Source organism: Schistocerca cancellata, chromosome 6 (genome assembly GCF_023864275.1).
Source record: "Schistocerca cancellata isolate TAMUIC-IGC-003103 chromosome 6, iqSchCanc2.1, whole genome shotgun sequence".
Lineage (NCBI taxonomy): Eukaryota > Metazoa > Arthropoda > Insecta > Orthoptera > Acrididae > Schistocerca > Schistocerca cancellata.
In genome coordinates, this window is record NC_064631.1 from 290,807,366 (window position 1) to 290,829,072 (window position 21,707).

General features: G+C 41.0%; 1 protein-coding gene across 3 annotated transcripts in view; it reads right to left on the reverse strand.

The window, feature by feature from the left end:
• The window catches only part of LOC126190697 (voltage-dependent calcium channel subunit alpha-2/delta-3-like), a 398,470-nt gene that overhangs the window by 13,538 nt on the left and 363,225 nt on the right, over nucleotides 1-21,707 (reverse strand). For all 3 annotated transcript variants that reach the window (XM_049931163.1, XM_049931162.1, XM_049931161.1), the window contains 2 exons: nucleotides 14,464-14,614; nucleotides 10,069-10,267 (listed from right to left, as the gene is read on the reverse strand). In XM_049931163.1, coding sequence (XP_049787120.1) covers nucleotides 10,069-10,267; nucleotides 14,464-14,614 — 350 coding nt within the window. The remainder of the gene's footprint in view (nucleotides 1-10,068; nucleotides 10,268-14,463; nucleotides 14,615-21,707) is intronic.

Sequence of the window (21,707 nt, forward strand, 5' to 3'; positions counted from 1 at the left end):
AATCTAATTATTACAATTTTGGAAAGATTGTATGATTCATTCAAGAGAAAGAGCTTCACAAATTGTGCATGTCAGTAACATGTTGGTCCCAATGCAAACAGTTATTTGGCTTAGCCTTGATTGGCAGAGTTGCTGGATGTCCCCTGAGAGGTACCGTGCCAAATTCTGTCCAAGTGGTGTGTTAGACTGTCAAAATCCCAAGCTTGTTGGAGGGACCTGGCCATAATTCTCCAAGCATTCTTATTTGGGGAGAGATCTAGCGGATTTGCTGGCCAAGGTAGGGTTGGCAAGCATGAAGACAGGCAGTAAAAATTCTTGCTTGAGCGAGCAGGTATTATCTTACTGAAATGTATGGCTTGCCATACGGGGAAACAAAAGAGGACATAGAATATCATCAGCTTACTGCTGTGCTGTAGAGATGCCGCGGATGACAACTAAAGGGTTTCTGTTATGAAAAGAAATGCACTCCTGGTTGTCAGGCCACAAGGTGGATGACTTTCAGGTTGGCATCCCAACATTGTCCAGGACAGCTCCAGATAAATCTTGGGCCTGGAATCTTATTGACTGGAGCAGAATTGTCTTCAATGATTAGTCCAGCTTCAAACTGAGCCCTCATGGCCATTGATGATATTCTGTTTTGTTGCCCTTCGTGGAGAGTCATCCTGAGCTTACATTTCAGCAAGATAATGTCCGCCTGCACATGACAAGAGTTTCTGCAGCTTGACTCGTGTTTGCCGAACCCTACCTTGGCCAGCAAGGTCGCTGGATCTCTCCTCAATTGGTTGGTTGTTTGGGGAAGGAGACCAGACAGCGTGGTCATCAGTCTCATCGAATTAGGGAAGGATGGGGAAGGAAGTCGGCCATGCCCTTTCAGAGGAACCATGCCGGCATTTGCCTGGAGTGATTTAGGGAAATCACGGAAAACCTAAATCAGGATGGCCGGACGCAGGATTGAACCGTCGTCCTCCCGAATGCGAGTCCAGTGTCTAACCACTGCGCTACCTCGCTCGGTTCTCCTCAATTGAGAAGGCTTGTAGCATTATGGGCAGGGACCTCCAATTGTCTCAGGAATTTGACTATATAACATGTTAATTGGAGCTGATTTGGTACATTATCCCTCATGAAGACATCCAACAACTCTGTTAATCAAGGCGAAGCCAAATAGCTGTTTGCACAAGGGCTAGAGGTGGATCAATGCACTACTGACTTGCTCAATTTGTGAAGTTCTTTCTGTTGAATAAATGATCCATTTTTTTCGGAAATTGTAATCATTTGTTGGTCTGTACATGTACGTGATATCTACTGATTTCCGTCCCATTCAGGCACTGCAGGTGCAACTTCTTTTTTCTTAAAAAAAAAAGTGTATTTTGATACAGGTGGTACCCATGGTCTTACTGTGCAGCCTGAGGTCTTCACAGTCAATGCTGCAACAGCTAAAGTCATTTGCCATCCACTGGCTATGTTATGCATTACAGTATCAGGAGGAAGAAAGAACTGGTGCCCAGTGTTCTCAAATGAGGTACACACACACACACACACACACACACACACACACACACACACACACACACACACACGCGCGCGCGCGCGCCTGCTCGGCAGTTGCCATTTTTGGACATTGTATTCAACCAAGCACATGCAATGCGACATCTTAATGCACTGCAAGTTGCAAGGGCAGTCTGATTGATTGAAGAAGGGTGGATTTTCTGTTGTTTTTCTACAGATGCTATTGTCTCTCCATCTGTCATCCACATGTTGTGGACACGCCACAGGGGGATAGGTCAGTACACAAGGAAAGTTCACAAGGACACTGGGTCATTACAACCCCACTTGAAGACTGATATCTGGCCACCTCTGCACTGTGGCATCATACGGCTACTGTCAGAGCACTGCAAGATGACCTCAGAAGGGCCACTGGACTCACTTCCAATCAGATTGTATTGGACACACTAAAACAAAGGACCTTATGACATAGACATCCTGTTTGAGTACCCCACTTGAAATGATGACACTTGCAGCTTACCATCAGTTCTACTGTTCCCATGTCAACCAGAAACTTTGTTACTTTTTTGTGAGATGTGTTATTCATAGACAAGTCCAAATTTATTCTGACACAGGGTGATCACTGTGTTCCCATGTGGAGATGCCATGGTGGCGGTGCTTGCAAAATGCTGTCCATGAAGTCGACAAATTCGGCTACGGTCCTGTGATGGTACGGGAAAGCATCAGTATTTGCAGCTGTCTGGATCTTGTCATCATCCATAGTCACCTTACCACCAGGCACTACATCGATCATATTCTGGTGGAGCAAGTGGTGGCTACTGAATAGGTGATGGTCTAAACTTCCTTCCCATGAACAGTAATGTTAGGGCTCATGTGGCAGGCATCATCAGGGATGTCTTCAAAAGCCTGTACATAGAAGTAACAGAATGGCCAGCGAGGAGTCCTGACCTAAACTGCACAGTGCACGAATGGGGCATGTCCAACAGGTATGTTCACGGTTGCCCTGTTCCATCACCGACACACCAAGAACTCTCAAGACCTCTCACTAAAGAATGGATGTGGCTGCCACATGGTGACCTCCACAGACTTATATAGAGTATGCCACATAGGTGTCAGGTAGTAATAAATGCTCATTGAGGGCGTACGCATTACTGAAGCTCACAAAGTCCAATGAAAAGTACCAAAAATGACAGGATGAGTTTACAACACTTGTTGGGCATTGCAGTTCTTGTTATGTAAATGAATGAGGTTGTAATGATGTCTTTTTGCGTTCTTAATTTGTGAAAGATACAGTATAATTTGGTAATGTAGCCACAGCTTAATTATTGCATAGTGGCCGGTGGCAGATGCCCAAAGTCATGTTCCCCTAATTCTTTTGGTTGGTGTATAATGCGATAGTAAGCTTTCACATTTTCATCATCATCATCATCATGATTGTCTCATTGAAGGCATATGTGAAACTCATCAGTGAAGAGAATGTGATGTCAACCCTGAGCGGTCCATTCGGCATGCTGTTGGGCCCACCTGTACTGTGCCACAGGGTGTTGTGGTTGCAAAGCTGGACCTCGCCATGGACGTCGAGAGTGAAGTTGAGCATCATGCAGCCTATTGTGCACAGTTTGAGTTTTAACACAACATCCTGTGGCTGCACAAAAAGCGTTATTCAACATGGTGGCATTGCTGTCAGGATTCCTCCGAGCCATAATCTGTAGGTATCGATCATCCACTGCACTAGTAGCCCTTGGGTGGCCTGAGCAAGGCATACTGTTGACAGTTCCATTTCACTGAATCTACATCTACATCTACATTTATACTCCACAAGCCACCCAACGGTGTGTGGCGGAGGGCACTTTACGTGCCACTGTCATTACCTCCCTTTCCTGTTCCAGTCGCGTATGGTTCGCGGGAAGAACGAGTGTCTGAAAGCCTCTGTGCGCGCTCTAATCTCTCTAATTTTACATTCGTGATCTCCTCGGGAGGTATAAGTAGGGGGAAGCAATATATTCGATACCTCATCCAGAAACACACCCTCTCGAAACCTGGCGAGCAAGCTACACTGCAATGCAGAGCGCCTCTCTTGCAGAGTCTGCCACTTGAGTTTGTTAAACATCTCCGTAACGCTATCACGGTTACCAAATAACCCTGTGACGAAACGCGCCGCTCTTCTTTGGATCTTCTCTATCTCCTCCGTCAACCCGATCTGGTACGGATCCCACACTGATGAGCAATACTCAAGTATAGGTCGAACGAGTGTTTTGTAAGCCACCTCCTTTGTTGATGGACTACATTTTCTAAGGACTCTCCCAATGAATCTCAACCTGGTACCTGCCTTACCAACAATTAATTTTATATGATCATTCCACTTCAAATCGCTCCGCACGCATACTCCCAGATATTTTACAGAAGTAACTGCTACCAGTGTTTGTTCCGCTATCATATAATCATACAATAAAGGATCCTTCTTTCTATGTATTCGCAATATATTACATTTGTCTATGCTAAGGGTCAGTTGCCACTCCCTGCACCAAGTGCCTATCCGCTGCAGATCTTCCTGCATTTCGCTACAATTTTCTAATGCTGCAACTTCTCTGTATATTACAGCATCATCTGCGAAAAACCACATGGAACTTCTGACACTATCTACTAGGTCATTTATATATATTGTGAAAAGCAATGGTCCCATAACACTCCCCTGTGGCACGCCAGAGGTTACTTTAACGTCTGTAGACGTCTCTCCGTTGATAACAACATGCTGTGTTCTGTTTGCTAAAAACTCTTCAATCCAGCCACACAGCTGGTCTGATGTTCCGTAGGCTCTTACTTTGTTTATCAGGCGACAGTGCGGAACTGTATCGAACACCTTCCGGAAGTCAAGAAAAATAGCATCTACCTGGGAGCCTGTATCTAATATTTTCTGGGTCTCATGAACAAATAAAGCGAGTTGGGTCTCACACGATCACTGTTTCCGGAATCCATGTTGATTCCTACATAGTAGATTCTGAGTTTCCAAAAACGACATGATACTCGAGCAAAAAACATGTTCTAAAATTCTACAACAGATCGACGTCAGAGATATAGGTCTATAGTTTTGCGCATCTGCTCGACGACCGTTCTTGGAGACTGGGACTACCTGTGCTCTTTTCCAATCATTTGGAACCTTCCATTCCTCTAGAGACTTGCGGTACACGGCTGTTAGAAGGGGGGCAAGTTCTTTCGCGTACTCTGTGTAGAATCGAATTGGTATCCCGTCAGGTCCAGTGGACTTTCCTCTGTTGAGTGATTCCAGTTGCTTTTCTATTCCTTGGACACTTATTTCGATGTCAGCCATTTTTTCGTTTGTGCGAGGATTTAGAGAAGGAACTGCAGTGCGGTCTTCCTCTGTGAAACAGCTTTGGAAAAAGGTGTTTAGTATTTCAGCTTTATGCGTGTCATCCTCTGTTTCAATGCCATCATCATCCCGGAGTGTCTGGACATGCTGTTTCGAGCCACTTACTGATTTAACGTAAGACCAGAACTTCCTAGGATTTTCTGTCAAGTCGGTACCTAGTATTTTACTTTCGAATTCACTGAACGCTTCACGCATAGCCCTCCTTACGCTAACTTTGATACCGTTTAGCTTCTGTTTGTCTGAGAGGTTTTGGCTGTGTTTAAACTTGGAGTGAAGCTCTCTTTGCTTTCGCAGTAGTTTCCTAACTTTGTTGTTGTACCACGGTGGGTTTTTCCCGTCCCTCACAGTTTTACTCAGCACATACCTGTCTAAAACGCATTTTACGATTGCCTTGAACTTTTTCCATAAACACTCAACATTGTCAGCGTCGGAACAGAAATTTTCGTTTTTATCTGTTAGGTAGTCTGAAATCTGCCTTCTATTACTCTTGCTAAACAGATAAACCTTCCTCCCTTTTTTTATATTCCTATTAACTTCCATATTCAGGGATGCTGTAATGGCTTTATGATCACTGATTCCCTGTTCTGCACTTACAGAGTCGAAAAGTTCGGGTCTGTTTGTTATCAGTAGGTCCAAGATGTTATCTCCACGAGTCGGTTCTCTGTTTAATTGCTCGAGGTAATTTTCGGATAGTGCACTCAGTATAATGTCACTCGATGCTCTGTCCCTACCACCCGTCCTAAACATCTGAGTGTCCCAGTCTATATCTGGTAAATTGAAATCTCCACCTAAGACTATAACATGCTGAGAAAATTTATGTGAAATGTATTCCAGATTTTCTCTCAGTTGTTCTGCCACTAATGCTGCTGACTCGGGAGATCGGTAAAAGGAGCCAGTTATTAACCTAGCTTGGTTGTTGAGTGTAACCTCCACCCATAATAATTCAGAGGAACTATCCACTTCTACTTCACTACAGGATAAACTACTACTAACAGCGACAAACACTCCACCACCGGTTGGATGCAATCTATCCTTTCTAAACACCGTCTGTACCTTTGTAAAAATTTCGGCAGAATTTATCTCTGGCTTCAGCCAGCTTTCTGTACCTATAACGATTTCAGCTTCGGTGCTTTCTATCAGCGCTTGAAGTTCCGGTACTTTACCAACGCAGCTTCGACAGTTTACAATTACAATACCGATTGCTGCTTGGTCCCCGCATGTCCTGACTTTGCCCCGCACCCGTTGAGGCTGTTGCCCTTTCTGCACTTGCCCGAGGCCATCTAACCTAAAAAAACCGCCAAGCCCATGCCACACAACCCCTGCTTCCCGTGTAGCAGCTTGTTGCGTGTAGTGGACTCCTGACCTATCCAGCGGGACCCGAAACCTCACCACCCTATGGCGCAAGTCGAGGAATCTGCAGCCCACACGGTCGCAGAACCGTCTCAGCCTCTGATTCAGACCCTCCACTCAGCTCTGTAACAAAGGTCCGCAGTCAGTCCTGTGAACGATGCTGCAGATGGTGAGCTCTGCTTTCATCCCGCTAGCGAGACTGGCAGTCTTCACCAAATCAGATAGCCGCCGGAAGCCAGAGAGGATTTCCTCTGATCCATAGCGACACACATCATTGGTGCCGACATGAGCGACCACCTGCAGATGGGTGCACCCAGTACCCTTCATGGCATCCGGAAGGACCCTTTCCACATCTGGAATGACTCCCCCCGGTATGCACACGGAGTGCACTTTGGTTTTCTTCCCCTCCCTTGCTGCCATATCCCTAAGGCGCCCCATTATGCGCCTGACGTTGGAGCTCCCAACTACCAGTAAGCCCACCCTCTGCGACCGCCCGTATCTTGCAGACTGAAGGGCAACCTCTGGAACAGGACAAGCAGCCATGTCAGGCCAAAGATCAGTATCAGCCTGAGACAGAGCCTGAAACCGGTTTGTCAGACAAACTGGAGAGGCCTTCCGTTCAGCCCTCCGGAATGTCTTTCGCCCCCTGCCACACCTTGAGATGACCTCCCACTCTACGACAGGTGAGGGATCAGCCTCAATGCGGGCAGTATCCCGGGCAACCACAGTCATAGTCCGACCGGGGGATGCGTCGGACGAGCTGGCCGTCCCCGACAAACCCCCATCCGGACCTCCACAGTGATGCCCATTGGCAACAGCCTCAAGCTGTGTGACCGAAGCCAACACTGCCTGAAGCTGGGAGCGAAGGGATGCCAACTCACCCTGCATCCGAACACAGCAGTTGCAGTCCCTATCCATGCTAAAAACTGTTGTGCAAAGAACGTCTGAACTAATCTACAGAGAGCGCAAACAAATCGACACAAAATTTAAACGGTTATTAAAATACAAGATTGCCTAGTAAATGCAGTAATGCTGCCACTTGTGCACCGCTGACACACTGCTCGGCGGCGGAAGGAGACTACGCGATTTTACACTATTCAGGTACTAAAACGCGATGCTACAACTCTCAAATACTATAATACGCCCGAAATTTATGAATTAAACAATGCAAGTACCAAAAACACGCAAAGAAATTAAGAATTAAACTATGTAACAAATGAGTGAGCTAGGAGTATATGACTTGCTGCTGCAGCTGCTTATCCAACGGCGGCAGAGAGCACACCATGTCCGAACAACGTCGTTTTGTTTCACTCTGAGATGCCTGGACACTTCCCTTGTTGAGAGCCCTTCCTGGCACAAAGTAACAATGCAGACATGATCAAACTGTGGTGTTGACCATCTAGGCATGGTTGAACTACAGACAACACGAGCCATGTACCTCCTTCCTGGTGGAAGGACTGGAACTGATCGGCTGTCAGACCCCCTCCGTCTAATAGGCGCTGCTCATGTATGGTTGTTTACATCTTTGGGTGGGTTTAGTGACATCTCTGAACAGTCAGAGGGACTGTGTCTATGATACAATATCCACAGTCAACACCCATCTTCAGCAGTTCTGGGAACTGGGGTGATGTAAAACTTTTTTTGGTGTGTGTATATTTGTGGTAACTTTAGGCTGTAGCCATAGATGGCATGACTGTCATGGAAGAAAGACAAATCAGTGAAACAAAACCCTCTTTAAGCCAAGTTTACATGGCAAAACATGTCCCTTGATATATTGTGTTACTGTTACCAATAGAGATGAAACAACCCTTGCAGTTGTCTGAAATGATTTAGTGAAGGAATGGAAAACTGCAGCAGCTCTCCCCAAATTTCAGTTTGGTATGTGGTGACTGCAGGGTTTCTTTTCTGTTTTCTATATTGTTCTGTTCCGTTTGGTTGTGCCCATGGAACATTAAATTCATTCATCTTCCTCATACTAAAATCAAAGTAATATCAATGTATATTCACACATGTTCATTTTTCTTATTCATTGTTTTGCTTTGAGGTAATTATTCAACATTTCTATATTTTACTGAAAAACTGTCCAAAGGCAATATTTGTTACTCAGGTGGACCTCCTGCTTGTTCATCTCCTCTTGTATGAGGCGTGTTTTTTTTAAGTAAGTACTGTTTTGAAATTAAAAGAAGACGTGCTAAGATATCTTAATAATTTTATTTTTACATGAAAGCCTGTACATAATTCTATGCACTGACGCAATCACAGTCTGATTCTTCCTTGTTTACGTTGTGTACTGAGTGTTTAAGATGCCTCTGATAATCATGAGTCCCGCCGACTGTGAAGTACGAGCTGTTATAAGATTTCTTAGTGCTAAAGGCCTAAAAGCGATCGACATTCATTGTGAGATCTGTGCAGTTTACGGAGAAAACATTATGAGTGATGGAATGATAAGAAAGTGGGTGAGAGCACTGAAAGATGCCACACCAATGTGCATGATGAACAATGGAGTGGGCATCCTTCAGTCGTTAATGAAAGTTTGGTGCAGGAAGTGGACAATAAGGTGAGAGAAAACAGACGCTTTACGATTTCCTCCTTGCGGGATGACTTTCCTAATGTTTTTCGTAGTGTTTTGTATGGCATTGTGACCAAGCACTTGAATTACCAAAAATTGTGCACACATTTGGTACCGAAAATGTTGAGAGATGTGCACAAAACCAAACATTTAGACAGTGTATTGACTCTTCTTGAGCGGTACCACAATGACGGTGATGATTTCTTAAGCCAGATTGTTATGGGCAATGAAACATGGGTGGCCTACGTCACACCAGAATCAAAGCAACAGTCCATGGAATAGCGGCATTCAGACTCGCCCAGAAAAGTGAAGTTTAAGCAAACAATTTCTGCCCAGAAAATCATGTTCACAGTTTTTGGGACAGAAAAGGAGTACTGCTTGTGAAATTTCTGCCTCGTAATGAGACAATCAATGCAGCAGCTTACTGTAAGACGCTGCACAATCTGCGCCATTCATTTCAGAACAAAAGACATGGCAAGTTGAGCAAGGGCATCGTTTTGCTGCAACACAATGCTCGTCTGCATGTGGCGAATCAAACCAAAGATCTCACCACATATTTTCGATGGGAAACTCGAAATCATCCTACGTACAGCCCCAATCTTGCGCCCAGTGACTACCATCTGTTCCTGCACTTGAAGAAACACCTGGGCAGTCAGCGTCTTCAAGACGATGATGAAGTCAAAACAGTGGTGATGCAGTGGTTAACAAGTCAGGCGGTAGACTTCTATGAGGAGGGTATTCAAAAACTGGTAGAATGTTATGACAAGTGCCTCAATATTGACAGAAATTATGTAGAAAAGTAGATTAAGGGCTTTCATGTACAAACAAAATTATTGAGATATCTTAGCACATCTTTTTTTTAATTTCAAAACAGTACTTACTTAAAAAAAAACACCTCTTATATATATGACACGCACAGTAGACAATGCAAGACAACCAAAGCAAAGAGAGAAAGAGGGACTCAGTGCTGTGTGGAGGTTCTCGTAAATCAGGAATATGCGAAGGATAGACAGCCAAAAACTTTTCAGTAATATCTGTTACCCCTAAATGTATACAATATTTCATTCTCGAACTTCCTCTCTTCTGTAATCACCATTACTTTTAAACTGGTTTGTGACAAAATGCGACTGCAGTTGCCAATTTCAAAAACATATACTATTAAGAAAGGAGATACAATTAAAGTTCAATAGAGCAATCACCAGACTTTATAGTAATCACATGCCAAAAGTATTATCTGTTAGAACAGAGAGGTACATACCCTTGGATCTTCAGTGAAACATGCAGAGAACCGACTCCGAGGTAGTTTGTTCAGTGGTAGTTTGTGGCAGGGGTGTTCTGTATCATTGTAGTCCACTAATTCAGACTTAGCACTCAGATGGCTAAAGCAAGTTGGACGCATAGAATCCACCACAACCAGTAGTAGACTTGTGTGTGGAACACGGCATGGAATGAATGGTCTAGAAGAAAACAATCACAAAATGAATGTAATTTATAAAATAGTTCAGTTTAAACAAGTGAAAACAAAATTTTGTTGCATAAAATTATGTGTTTCTATAAAAATCTATGTGATAACCCAAAAAATTTTCATTCAGTGCAACAAATTTAAGGATGTTACAATTACCTATCAGGTGCCAAAAAATCAGCTTTTCATGTATGAAGGTGCTGAAGGTAAGAAAATGTTGCACCAAATGCCAGGCTATGTAGGCAATTGTTTGAGGTCTCAGGTCGCATACGTTATAATATTCACTAGTATCTGAGAGCCATTCTGGGCCACAATGAACAACAGGGCAGACTGTACTGTGTTCACCTTGTAAGTAGTACTTCAATTACGACGTCAGAGATAAGCAGTAGAGGTAATGTGCAAGCACCTTTGGTGATGAATTGTTAGATGTAGCTAGAGTAATCTCGCCAATTTTACCACATTTAGGCACTGGTAAGTACAGGAGCAGTTGTTTGAAGGGTTCAGTGATTGCTAATAACTGAGACATCTTTACGGCTATAAAGTACCCTTGTTTGAGGAAAGATACCATTACTAATACTAATTGCTATATGTAAAAAAGAAATAACAGTCATACACAAGTGCTTTGTTTTTGTAGCAAAACATATCATTATTGAACAGGTCTAAAATACTGTTTCAATTTTGATATTAGGTCTACAATTTTGTTTCCACCATTTTCTAACAGGTGGCAGTAGCGGCAAGTGATGGTGGAGGTGGTAGGGTGTAAGTGTCACATGATAAGCTTAGGCATTTTTAAACATAACACCATCAAAATATTAGTTGATTTGTGATTGCATCATGATGTTACTCTTGATTGAGTATGTCAACTTATAAGCCCAATTCTTGTCATTTGCAGGAAGTTTTAGTTTTCTGCTTTAACATGACGAAATCAGTGGCTGAGGCTCATAAAAAGCTGGACAAGACATGTGGCGTGGCATCTATTAGGGAAAGAATGTGCAGAGAAAGTTTCAGAACTTCAAGAACAGTGATTCTGATGTCAAAAACCTGCATGGTGGTGGAAGAGAGAAGGTTTTCGAAGCTACTGAAATCAACAGAAACAATCACAGTAGGTTGCTATTCAAAGTAACTGATGCACTTGAGCCAAGCACTGAACGAGAAACAGCAACATTACACCAATAGACATGAAAAGGTGATTTTTCAGTATGACAATGCTCAACCTGGTGCTGCAAAGCCCATCAGAACATTCTTGAAACTGTTCACATGGGAAGTCGTCCCTCACCCACTGTATTCTCCAAACATTGCACCCTCTGACTACCACCTTTTTTTATGAATGGCACATGGTCTGGCAGTCAAACCCTCCAGTCATATGAACAAGTGCAAAATTGGAGAAAGTAGTGACTAGCAATGGCCAATACTTTGAACTGTATTTGTTTTGTAAGTTTTTCGCAATAAAGCTTTGAACTTAAAGAAAAAATGGAAGAAGTAAAGTTGCACACATAATAACATGAATCATTCAAACTTCCATTAAATTCACATCTCACTTCTGCTATTTTAGATGCTTGGAAAAAAGCAGACACTACAGAAGCATTGTGTAGCATAGGTGTTAGCTCTCTCTGAATTGCTCCTATCTCCAGTGAAGTCACTGCACTACCTGCAACCCTTTTTCCTAGGGCCCAACAGAAAGTTTACAGTTAGTATTTCCTGATAATTTCCTGCACTATGTGTCTCTCCTGATCCATTTTCAAGTGCCATTTCTTATCCTTCACTTTTAAAAGTTAATGAAAGCCAGAATTTCACTCGCACATTTTAAATTTGTCTCCTGTAGTACCTGTTATAGTGGCTCCTCTTTTGCTCACACATCATTAGCATACATTTCTATTTCCATTTCAATTATATTACATTACATTTTGTTACTGTATCTGTCCCTGTGATTTCTAAATACTATATATGACAGCTGTATATATGACAATCTTTAAATCAGCATGAGCATGTACAAGGTTCCTCATCATCTGGGAATTTCACACTTGCAGACAGTAAATTGGTCATACTGACTACTAGCTTTCTGTCTCACTCTTGGAAATTATGTTAACAATATGACTGAGGTGGCACCACACAGATTCCAAAAAACATACTTTCAATTTTTGACAAAATAATGTAATTGGATAGTCTTTCCATATCATCCCATCCAGTAAGTTTCCCCTTACCCAGGATTCTGGGTGACTTTTCCAAAATCTATCCCTTTTCCTAGACCTCTCCAGTCCTATTCCTTCACCCCTCTTCCTCCCCCTCCAACCCTTCTGCCTGAAGAAGGAGCCACAGGCTCTGAAAACCTGCGAAATTATAACCTCCTTTTATGTGCGTGTTCTGCTGCCTCTTGGTGACTAGATTTTTTACCTATCCAATTATGTTGAAAAATATACTTTGTCATCCTAAGTATTTATGAACATAATGTCCTCCTTAGTGCAACTGATCACTTTACTGAAAAATTCCCTCTCGTAAAAAATGACATTGAACCTGTATTTAAAACAGCAGGAAAACTATGAAATCACCATTTCTTGCGTCTAATTTTAGATGTTGTTTATTAACTTACATTGCCTATCACAGAAACATTTTTCAGATATGTTTACAAAGTAAGTAAATTTAGTTTTGGCAGAGAAAAACCTAGTATTTCATGCCTATTATTAGATGCCATCATTTATCTCACAACAGTTTTCAGGGGACACTGTCACTTACACCATTGTTGCTAGCCCCCACCCCACACACACACAGCACCCTCACAGCCAAGTTGGACCATCAAGATAGGTTTGGCAGCATCTCCTCTGTAGGGAGGGCTTCAAATGTGCGATTTTGGCTTGGAATTCAGTCAACAGCATAAAAGCTAAACCTGGTGACTAAATTAAAGAATAAGCAAAAACATTAAGAGAAACTAGATAAATAGCAACTGGAGCACTTCTTACAAGTTTTGTTAACATTATGAATAAAATTACCATGATGCACATTACATAACATCTTGTTTCACATAAAAATATTTGCTTTGCCATCCCTATGTTAGCAGTGAAACCACAAGAACAGCTCAGTTACAGGCACTACAGTCTGCATCTTCATTTTTCTTTTCATACCACGCTGATATAATTATCCTGCACTGTGTACAGTTATAATCAATACCTGGTGAGCTTTCATTATGAATGGAGAGGCAATCTGAGGTTATGCTCTTCATGGTCCGTGAATTTTTGGCTGCATTACAAAAATAATGGTCAGAAAGAATTTCCACTCAATGAAGATGAGGTACATATTTGGAACACATCAAATAACTGTGCTATTCAGTAAGTCTCAATTTATGTTAATCTTCCTTTTGTTGCTTTTCCTCATCTTACCAACTTTCCCCCTTCAGTGTTTAATAACACCCATTCTCCACTCTCATAGTTCCAAACTCCACTTCTGCCTATCATTGGACCATCCCTCTCATCTATTAAGATTTCTTCAACATGGAGATTTCAGCTTACAATATTACCTAACTGTTCAACATCTCATTTCTTATTCTTGTTCATGATATTGAAATTAAATCATGAGACAGGTTCTGAAATTATACTATAATCATAGCTCTATGAATTTTTCGAGAATAGTGAGGTAATAAACAATAAATAGCACAATTTTTTGTGAGTAAAAAGTATCTTAGAATTATTCATTTAGTTCCTCCTTTCAACTGACAGTTTTTTATAACTCAAGACCAGAGACTGTGACCAGCAAGAGCCAACAAGACAATCAAACTTTTTGAAGGGTGCACATAAATCAAATACTATCAATAAGAATAAACAACATTTGAAAATATAATATGGATAGACAAAAAAAATCTACTTACCAAGCAGTGCCAGAAGACACATGTAAAGGATGTGGACGTACACAATCTTCGAGAGCCAGGGGCTCCCCCTTTTGGCAGAAGGACTGAAGGGAAATGAGGAGGGAAGAAGGAAAAGTATTGAAGTTTAGGAAATGGGAAGCGTTATGGAAAAGTCACCCAGAAACCCAGATCAGGGCAGACTTCCTGGACAGGATGGGAAGTCTTTCCTTCTCATCCTCTCCAGTAAGTCTCCCCTTACCCATGGTTCTGAGCAGCATTTCCACACATGAATCAAATACACAGAAATGATACATAACATGAAAGATAGAGAAAGCAGTGCTTTTTAATATGCGTACCTCGAACAGTGAGTTGGGATAAACTCGAAATCTTCACATTCCAGGTTCTCTGGATGAAACACATATAAGTTGTACTTCTGATCACATGGTTTGGCAACCCTCTTCATTTTCATCTTTTTCTTTGGGGTCTCAGTAGTAGGCCCAAATGTTGCTGCATCATAATTAATTTATGATATCAATAAATTTATGTGACAATATATACTGACAAAATAAATAGTGGTATTTAAAAATTGTAATTCTGCAATATCAGAAATATACACATTTTTTTTTTCAAGAGTAGAATACCAAGAATGATAACTGGGACTGATATGAATTTTATGCCGCAGATTAGATACACGACAGTACATAAATTATCTCCGTGGCAGTGTGAAGCCCCCAAGTATTGCAATCAGTGGCTCTAAACACCAGGGCATGAAATCCAAGAGGGGCATATATTTTTCTGATGAATCTCGATCCATATGGTTTGCATTACAGTTTCCACACCAACAATGATTGCTGGAGGACCAGGAGATACAAATTTCCAACTACACATATTCCAGACATGTTCTGATATGCAGCATGTTGCGCGGACGGTATTCTTCATACGGTTTATGTCATATCCTGCTACTAGTGAATGGGAGTGTGAGCGCACCAAGTGTAATGTCACCATATGTATTTACTTAAATCAACTGCCAACTGTATCAGTGTGGGATGGCCACTAGAGTCTGCCTGTAGGAAGCATGCACATGGCATGCCATGCCATCTACCAGTGTCTCACTCTTCTATGTCACAGAGCAGTGCTGACTGACTCCCTCTACATTCATCTAATTTGTACCACTACATATTAGTTGTTCTGTATCATGGAGTCATGAGAGGTTTATTTCCATTATTGTTCAGAGGCTTATGAATAAAGCCATATTTGTGTCACTTGGATCAGTTTCATGTATTACTTGGTTACAACACAACTGTCATGGCAGAGCCCATGGCGTGTTCATGCTTCCTATATGCCTGTCTGCACTGATACATTTGGTGGTTCATTTAAGTACACATGTGCAGCAACACTACACTTAGCAACTGACACACACACACACACACACACACACACACACACACACAAGCAGCAGAATACAGCAGTTTACAAATCTTTAGTTGCATAGGTGTGTGATTGAAGGGAAGATTGTTTTGAACAGGAGACTTTAATGATCACCTATCCTACAGAGCAAATTCTGTTGAATTACTACAAATTTCAACAGCAATGTTAACAAAGGTGTCAGCTGTTTCCGTAATCCTTCAGAACTATATCACCTGTGGAAACAAAATATTGGCATCATCTGTTGCAATACATATTTTTACGCATAGATGTTGTTACTGTTATCAAATAAAATGCCAAATACTTAAAAATGAAGTAGCAAAATTTTGCCTTTTGTCTATTGCTTAACATATGTTCATAGAACTATGTGTCAAAAGGCAACAACCAAAATATGACAATAAATATTAAAAACAATAGTAAGAGGTGGAACAAACACAAACTTGTGAAATTCTTATTCTCACATTACGTCTCTCATTACCCTAAGTCATCCTTTGCATAACATTAATTTCAGTTCAGCCTCATATCAGAAAACCAGCCACAGAAAGAACAATAAACAAGTTCTGTCAGCCTCCAGATAGTGAAAAGTCATACACAGAAAAATAAAGTTAGGAATAAAATAAAATAAGAGACTGATAAGCAGAACTACAGCACAGCAGAACAGACATTCAAAGAAGAGCAGACATGCAAAGAAGAGCTATATATATATATATCTCTCTCTCTCTCTCTCTCTCTCTCTCTCTCTCTCTCTCTGTGTGTGTGTGTGTGTGTGTGTGTGTGTGTGTGTGTGTGTGTGAGAGAGAGAGAGAGAGAGAGAGAGAGAGAGAGAGAGAGAGAGAGAGGGAGAGAGGGGGGGGGGGCACACGGGAATTTCAAAACACTAGTTTCAAGATCCCATACATATTACCATGCAAGACCACATGGGTTATTACAGATTTTGCAAGTAAATGATATATAAAAAGGAGCTACAAACATTATAAAAAAACTAAGGCACGTTAAGCAATTGGACATATAAGTAAGATACAAAAAGATGTAAGCTTCACAAGATATATACAAAGTAAAATTTAGTTTTTGACTTTTCAGTTACACATGGAAACACACACAATTTTTCATGAAAGCAAATGTCTAAGACTTCTTTGGGGAAAAAAAATTATATATATATATATATATATATATATATATTTTTAAAAAGAAAGATGATGAGACTTACCAAACAAAAGCGCTGGCAGGTCGATAGACACACAGACAAACACGAACATACACACAAAATCTAGCTTTCGCAACCAATGGTTGCCTCGTCAGGAAAGAGGGAAGGAGAGGGAAAGACAAAAGACAAAAGGATCCCTTAAAACCCAAATCCTTTTGTCTTTCCCTCTCCTTCCCTCTTTCCTGACGAGGCAACCATTGGTTGCGAAAGCTAGATTTTGTGTGTATGTTCGTGTTTGTCTGTGTGTCTATCGACCTGCCAGCGCTTTTGTTTGGTAAGTCTCATCATCTTTCTTTTTAAATATATTTTTCCCACGTGGAACGTTTCCCTCTATTATATTCATATATATATATATATATATATATAAACAAAGATGATGTGACTTACCAAATGAAAGTGCTGGCAGGTTGACAGACACACAAACTAACACAAACATACACACAAAATTCAAGCTTTCGCAACAAACGGTTGCCTCATCAGGAAAGAGGGAAGGAGAGGGAAAGACGAAAGGATGTGGGTTTTAAGGGAGAGGGAAAGGAGTCATTCCAGTCCCGGGAGTGGAAAGACTTACCTTAGGGGGAAAAAGGGACGGGTATACACACTCGCACACACACACATATCCATCCACACATATACAGACACAAGCAGACATATTTAAAGACAGGGATACGACTTCCTCAAATCCTGCCCTGAAATGAGATCCATCCTTCATGAAATCCTCCCCACTCCACTAAGAGTGCCTTTCCGCCGTCCACCTAACCTTCGTAACCTCTTAGTACATCCCTATGAAATCCCCAAACCACCTTCCCTACCCTCTGGCTCCTAACCTTGTAACCACCCCCGGTGTAAAACCTGTCCCATGCACCCTCCCACCACCACCTACCAGTCCTGTAACCCGGAAGGTGTACACGATCAAAGGCAGAGCCACGTGTGAAAGCACCCACGTGATTTACCAACTGACCTGCCTACACTGTGAATCGTTCTATGTGGGAATGACCAGCAACAAACTGTCCATTCGCATGAATGGACACAGGCAGACAGTGTTTGTTGGTAATGAGGATCACCCTGTGGCTAAACATGCCTTGGTGCACGACCAGCACATCTAGGCGCATTGTTACACCGTCTGGGTTATCTGGATACTTCCTACTAACACCAACCTATCCGAACTCCGGAGATGGGAACTTGCTCTTCAACATATCCTCTCTTCCCGTTATCCACCAGGCCTCAATCTCCGCTAATTTCAAGTTGCCGCCACTCACACCTCACCTGTCATTCAACAACATCTTTGCCTCTGCACTTCTGCCTCGACTGACATCTCTGCCCAAACTCTTTGTCTTTAAATATGTCTGCTTGTGTCTGTATATGTGTGGATGGATATGTGTGTGTGTGTGCGCGCGCGCGCGAGTGTATACCCGTCCTTTTTTCCCCATATGGTAAGTCTTTCCGCTCCCGGGACTGGAATGACTCCTTACCCTCTCCCTTAAAACCCACATCCTTTCGTCTTTCCCTCTCCTTCCCTCTTTCCTGATGAGGCAACAGTTTGTTGCGAAAGCTTGAATTTTGTGTGTATGTTTGTGTTCGTTTGTGTGTCTGTCGACCTGCCAGCACTTTCATTTGGTAAGTCACATCGTCTTTGTTTTTAGGTATATATATATATATATATATATATAAACAAAGATGATGTGACTTACCAAATGAAAGTGGTGGCAGGTCGACAGACACACAAACGAACACAAACATACACACAAAAATGAATATGTGGATGTATGGATATATATGAATATGTATATATGGATATATATATATGGATATATATGAATATGTGTGTGTGTGTGTGTGTGTGTGTGCGTGTGCGCGTGTGGGGGGGGGGGGGGGGGGGTGCGCGCGCGTGTGTATACCCGTCCTTTTTCCCCCTAAGGTAAGTCTTTCCACTCCCGGGATTGGAATGACTCCTTACCCTCTCCCTTAAAACCCACATCCTTTCATCTTTCCGTCTCCTTCCCTCTTTCCTGATGAAGCAACCGTTGGTTGCGAAAGCTTGAATTGTGTGTGTATGTTTGTGTGTCTATCGACCTGCCAGCGCTTTCGTTTGGTAAGTCACATCATCTTTGTTTTTATATGTTTGTTTGCACTCAGCCTGTTATATATAACAAGCTGAGTGCAAACAGAGCTACAACAGGTATGCACATTTATGACAAATAACTGTAGAACAAATGAAACTAAATTTTCGGCCGGGGGACCATATGGGGTTGTTTGGCCACCTAGTGGAAGTCTTCTTTTTATTTTATGCCACTTAAATTACATGCATGTTCATACAGATGAGATGAAATGAAATGAAATTACAAGGACACAAACACCCAGTCTCCAAATGAAGCAAATCTCCAACCCTTCGGGGAATCGAGCCTTGGGCCCTGCACTCTAGATGCAGCAACGCTAACCAACCACTAGACCACAAGCTGAGGACTTCGGAGCATATAATAAATTTAGTCAATTTTTACATAGAAGTTTAGTGTAAAAAGAAATAATCAATTAAATTCTTCTTGCTTTTCTTCCATATTTCACAATAAAAAGTTATTTTTATCAAAACTGAATTAGTAATAAGAAAGACAGCTACCTACAACATAAATGTCATAAGGAGCATTGAATAGTCACCACGCGTATCAGACACTTCATTTTAATATACATAATATTCAGCAGTGCATTACACATAAAAAATAATGCACTTCTAGTTTACATTTCTGGAGGAAAAAGGGGGGGGGGGGGGGAGGCTGTCATCTGTTCACAAATAATATAATTATTTATGTTAACTGTGTAACAAGGAAGAACTGTGTGTAAATGTTAAGTGAATTTTTAGTAACAAACAATGTCACGTGATACAATCACAAAGAAGAAACCACAGTCCAGTAATCACCTTAAGACAACACATTTGATCACAATGATAAGAGACTGACTTGACTAAGATCTCCTGAATCACCCCTCATCACTGCCATACATTTAGTGTACTATGCACTTTTAGTTCTTTGGTGTCTTCTCTATTCAGATAACTAACTGACGAATAATAGTTTTTTTTCCCCAACACAGACGTGGAAATTATTTTATAATAATTAACAGTGACTAAAAGAAAATATCTGCTCATTACCACGAAGAAGGCAAAACAAATTTTTTAAAAGTACCATATAATAAATATTACTACATTAACTGGTTTTCAAAAATCAAATTTAAAACACACCTATCAGTGATATATAACTTCCAAAACAATTCATTACAAATCTTCAAGACAAAATATTTGGTTTCACATTATTTTCTTTGCCAAATGGCACTAGCTTTTAAAAATAAAACATTTATTTTTTCTGGTTGACTCAGATAAAAATAAGGAAAACATATAACTTTATGCAGATTATTATTCATTCTTTTGTGGCCACAAGTATTCTACTGGACAGGAAGGGGTACGGGCAGGTATTTGACTACGTAGTTCTCTCATTTTCTGAAAACCTAGATAAAGGGTAGGCCAGCTTCTCACTCCTGCTTTTTTTTTATCATTATCTATTCATTTATTTATACTTCAGTTCCTTAAATTTCATCACGAGCCTTGAGGAATGTGAAACAAGTCAAGATGTATATTAAAAGGCAGAAGCAGATATTGCAGGCTACTTCTGTAAAGCAGACCAACAAGCAATTACAATAATTGTTAAGTACAAGAATTGCTTCTACATTACAGCAACCATATGTTTTTATTAAATGGTACTATGCACTTCAGATCACATCATCAGGGGTCTTCCCTGCCTCTAAAAGGACTCCAATGTAGTGTCAAGTGACAGAAGAGCACATTCCCATTTCAAGGAGTGCTGTCTGACACATGGATACAATTACATGCATGTCACTGAGAATGACCTGTTGTGGAATTATGTAACATATATTATGCTCTTGTACTATGATGTTTTTTGAGAATGAAAATCCCCTCTATGGGAATCACTAAGGATTCTGTACACGGAGATCCAGAGGGCCACAGGTAAAGGTACATAAATTTATGTCATTGTTTTTGTTAAATGACAAAATATGCCACATTAATGTTGTCATGAATAATGAACACTGGCCTTATTAGTTGTATAACAGGGCTTCAAATTTCTTGTGAGCAATTGCGCTTTAATTCAACACTTTACTGCCAGTTCTTGACGGCTGGTCAGAAATGTAGATTGAAAAATGTCATGGGTGCTTTTGTATTACAAATATTGGTAACTGATATTATGAAGCTAAGATCTTATCTTTCATCCTGAAATTTATAGTAGATTGTCATGAAAATAACCAAAACAAAAAAACTAGCAGACAGGTAAGTTTGGTTCTTGTGACTCTTTAGGCTTCCCTATTGGATGTGTTCAGTATATGGCTCTTGGGTCTGCTGTTGGATCCTGCTGTGTGTGTCCCACACAGAATGTGATCTTGTGACAGATGTGAGAGCCACATATTGAAGTTTGATTCTTTTTTAAATCAAATTTATTAATACGTTTAAATTTTATAAGATACCCACTATACTATTACTGTGACAGGCAATGCTGACCTTTGCACTAATAACAGAGTACTTGGGAACTTGGCAGCAACAGAAAATAAAACCTTGGTGTGACTTTACAGTAAGTAAAGTTGTGAATTCATGTCACATTTCCATAATATGAGTAATGAAGCGTGCAAGTGATTTCTGGTAGAGATATTGTCATGTGTGGATTTGTTTAAACCTCCCAAATGAATTAAAACCCATAACTGAATGTGAATCTTTGTGTTTTACAGGCTGATTCTTATTTCCCTTGTTAGTATTTTCCAAAGTCTGAGTCAACATTTCATTTTGCCAGTATCAGTCTCATATCTTTACAGGTTGCTGACAGGCTAATTTAAGGATGCAGTATAGTTTGGACAAAGAAAATTACACTTTTAACAACATTTTGTGAACTGTAAGCATTACATGAAACATACAATAAGCTG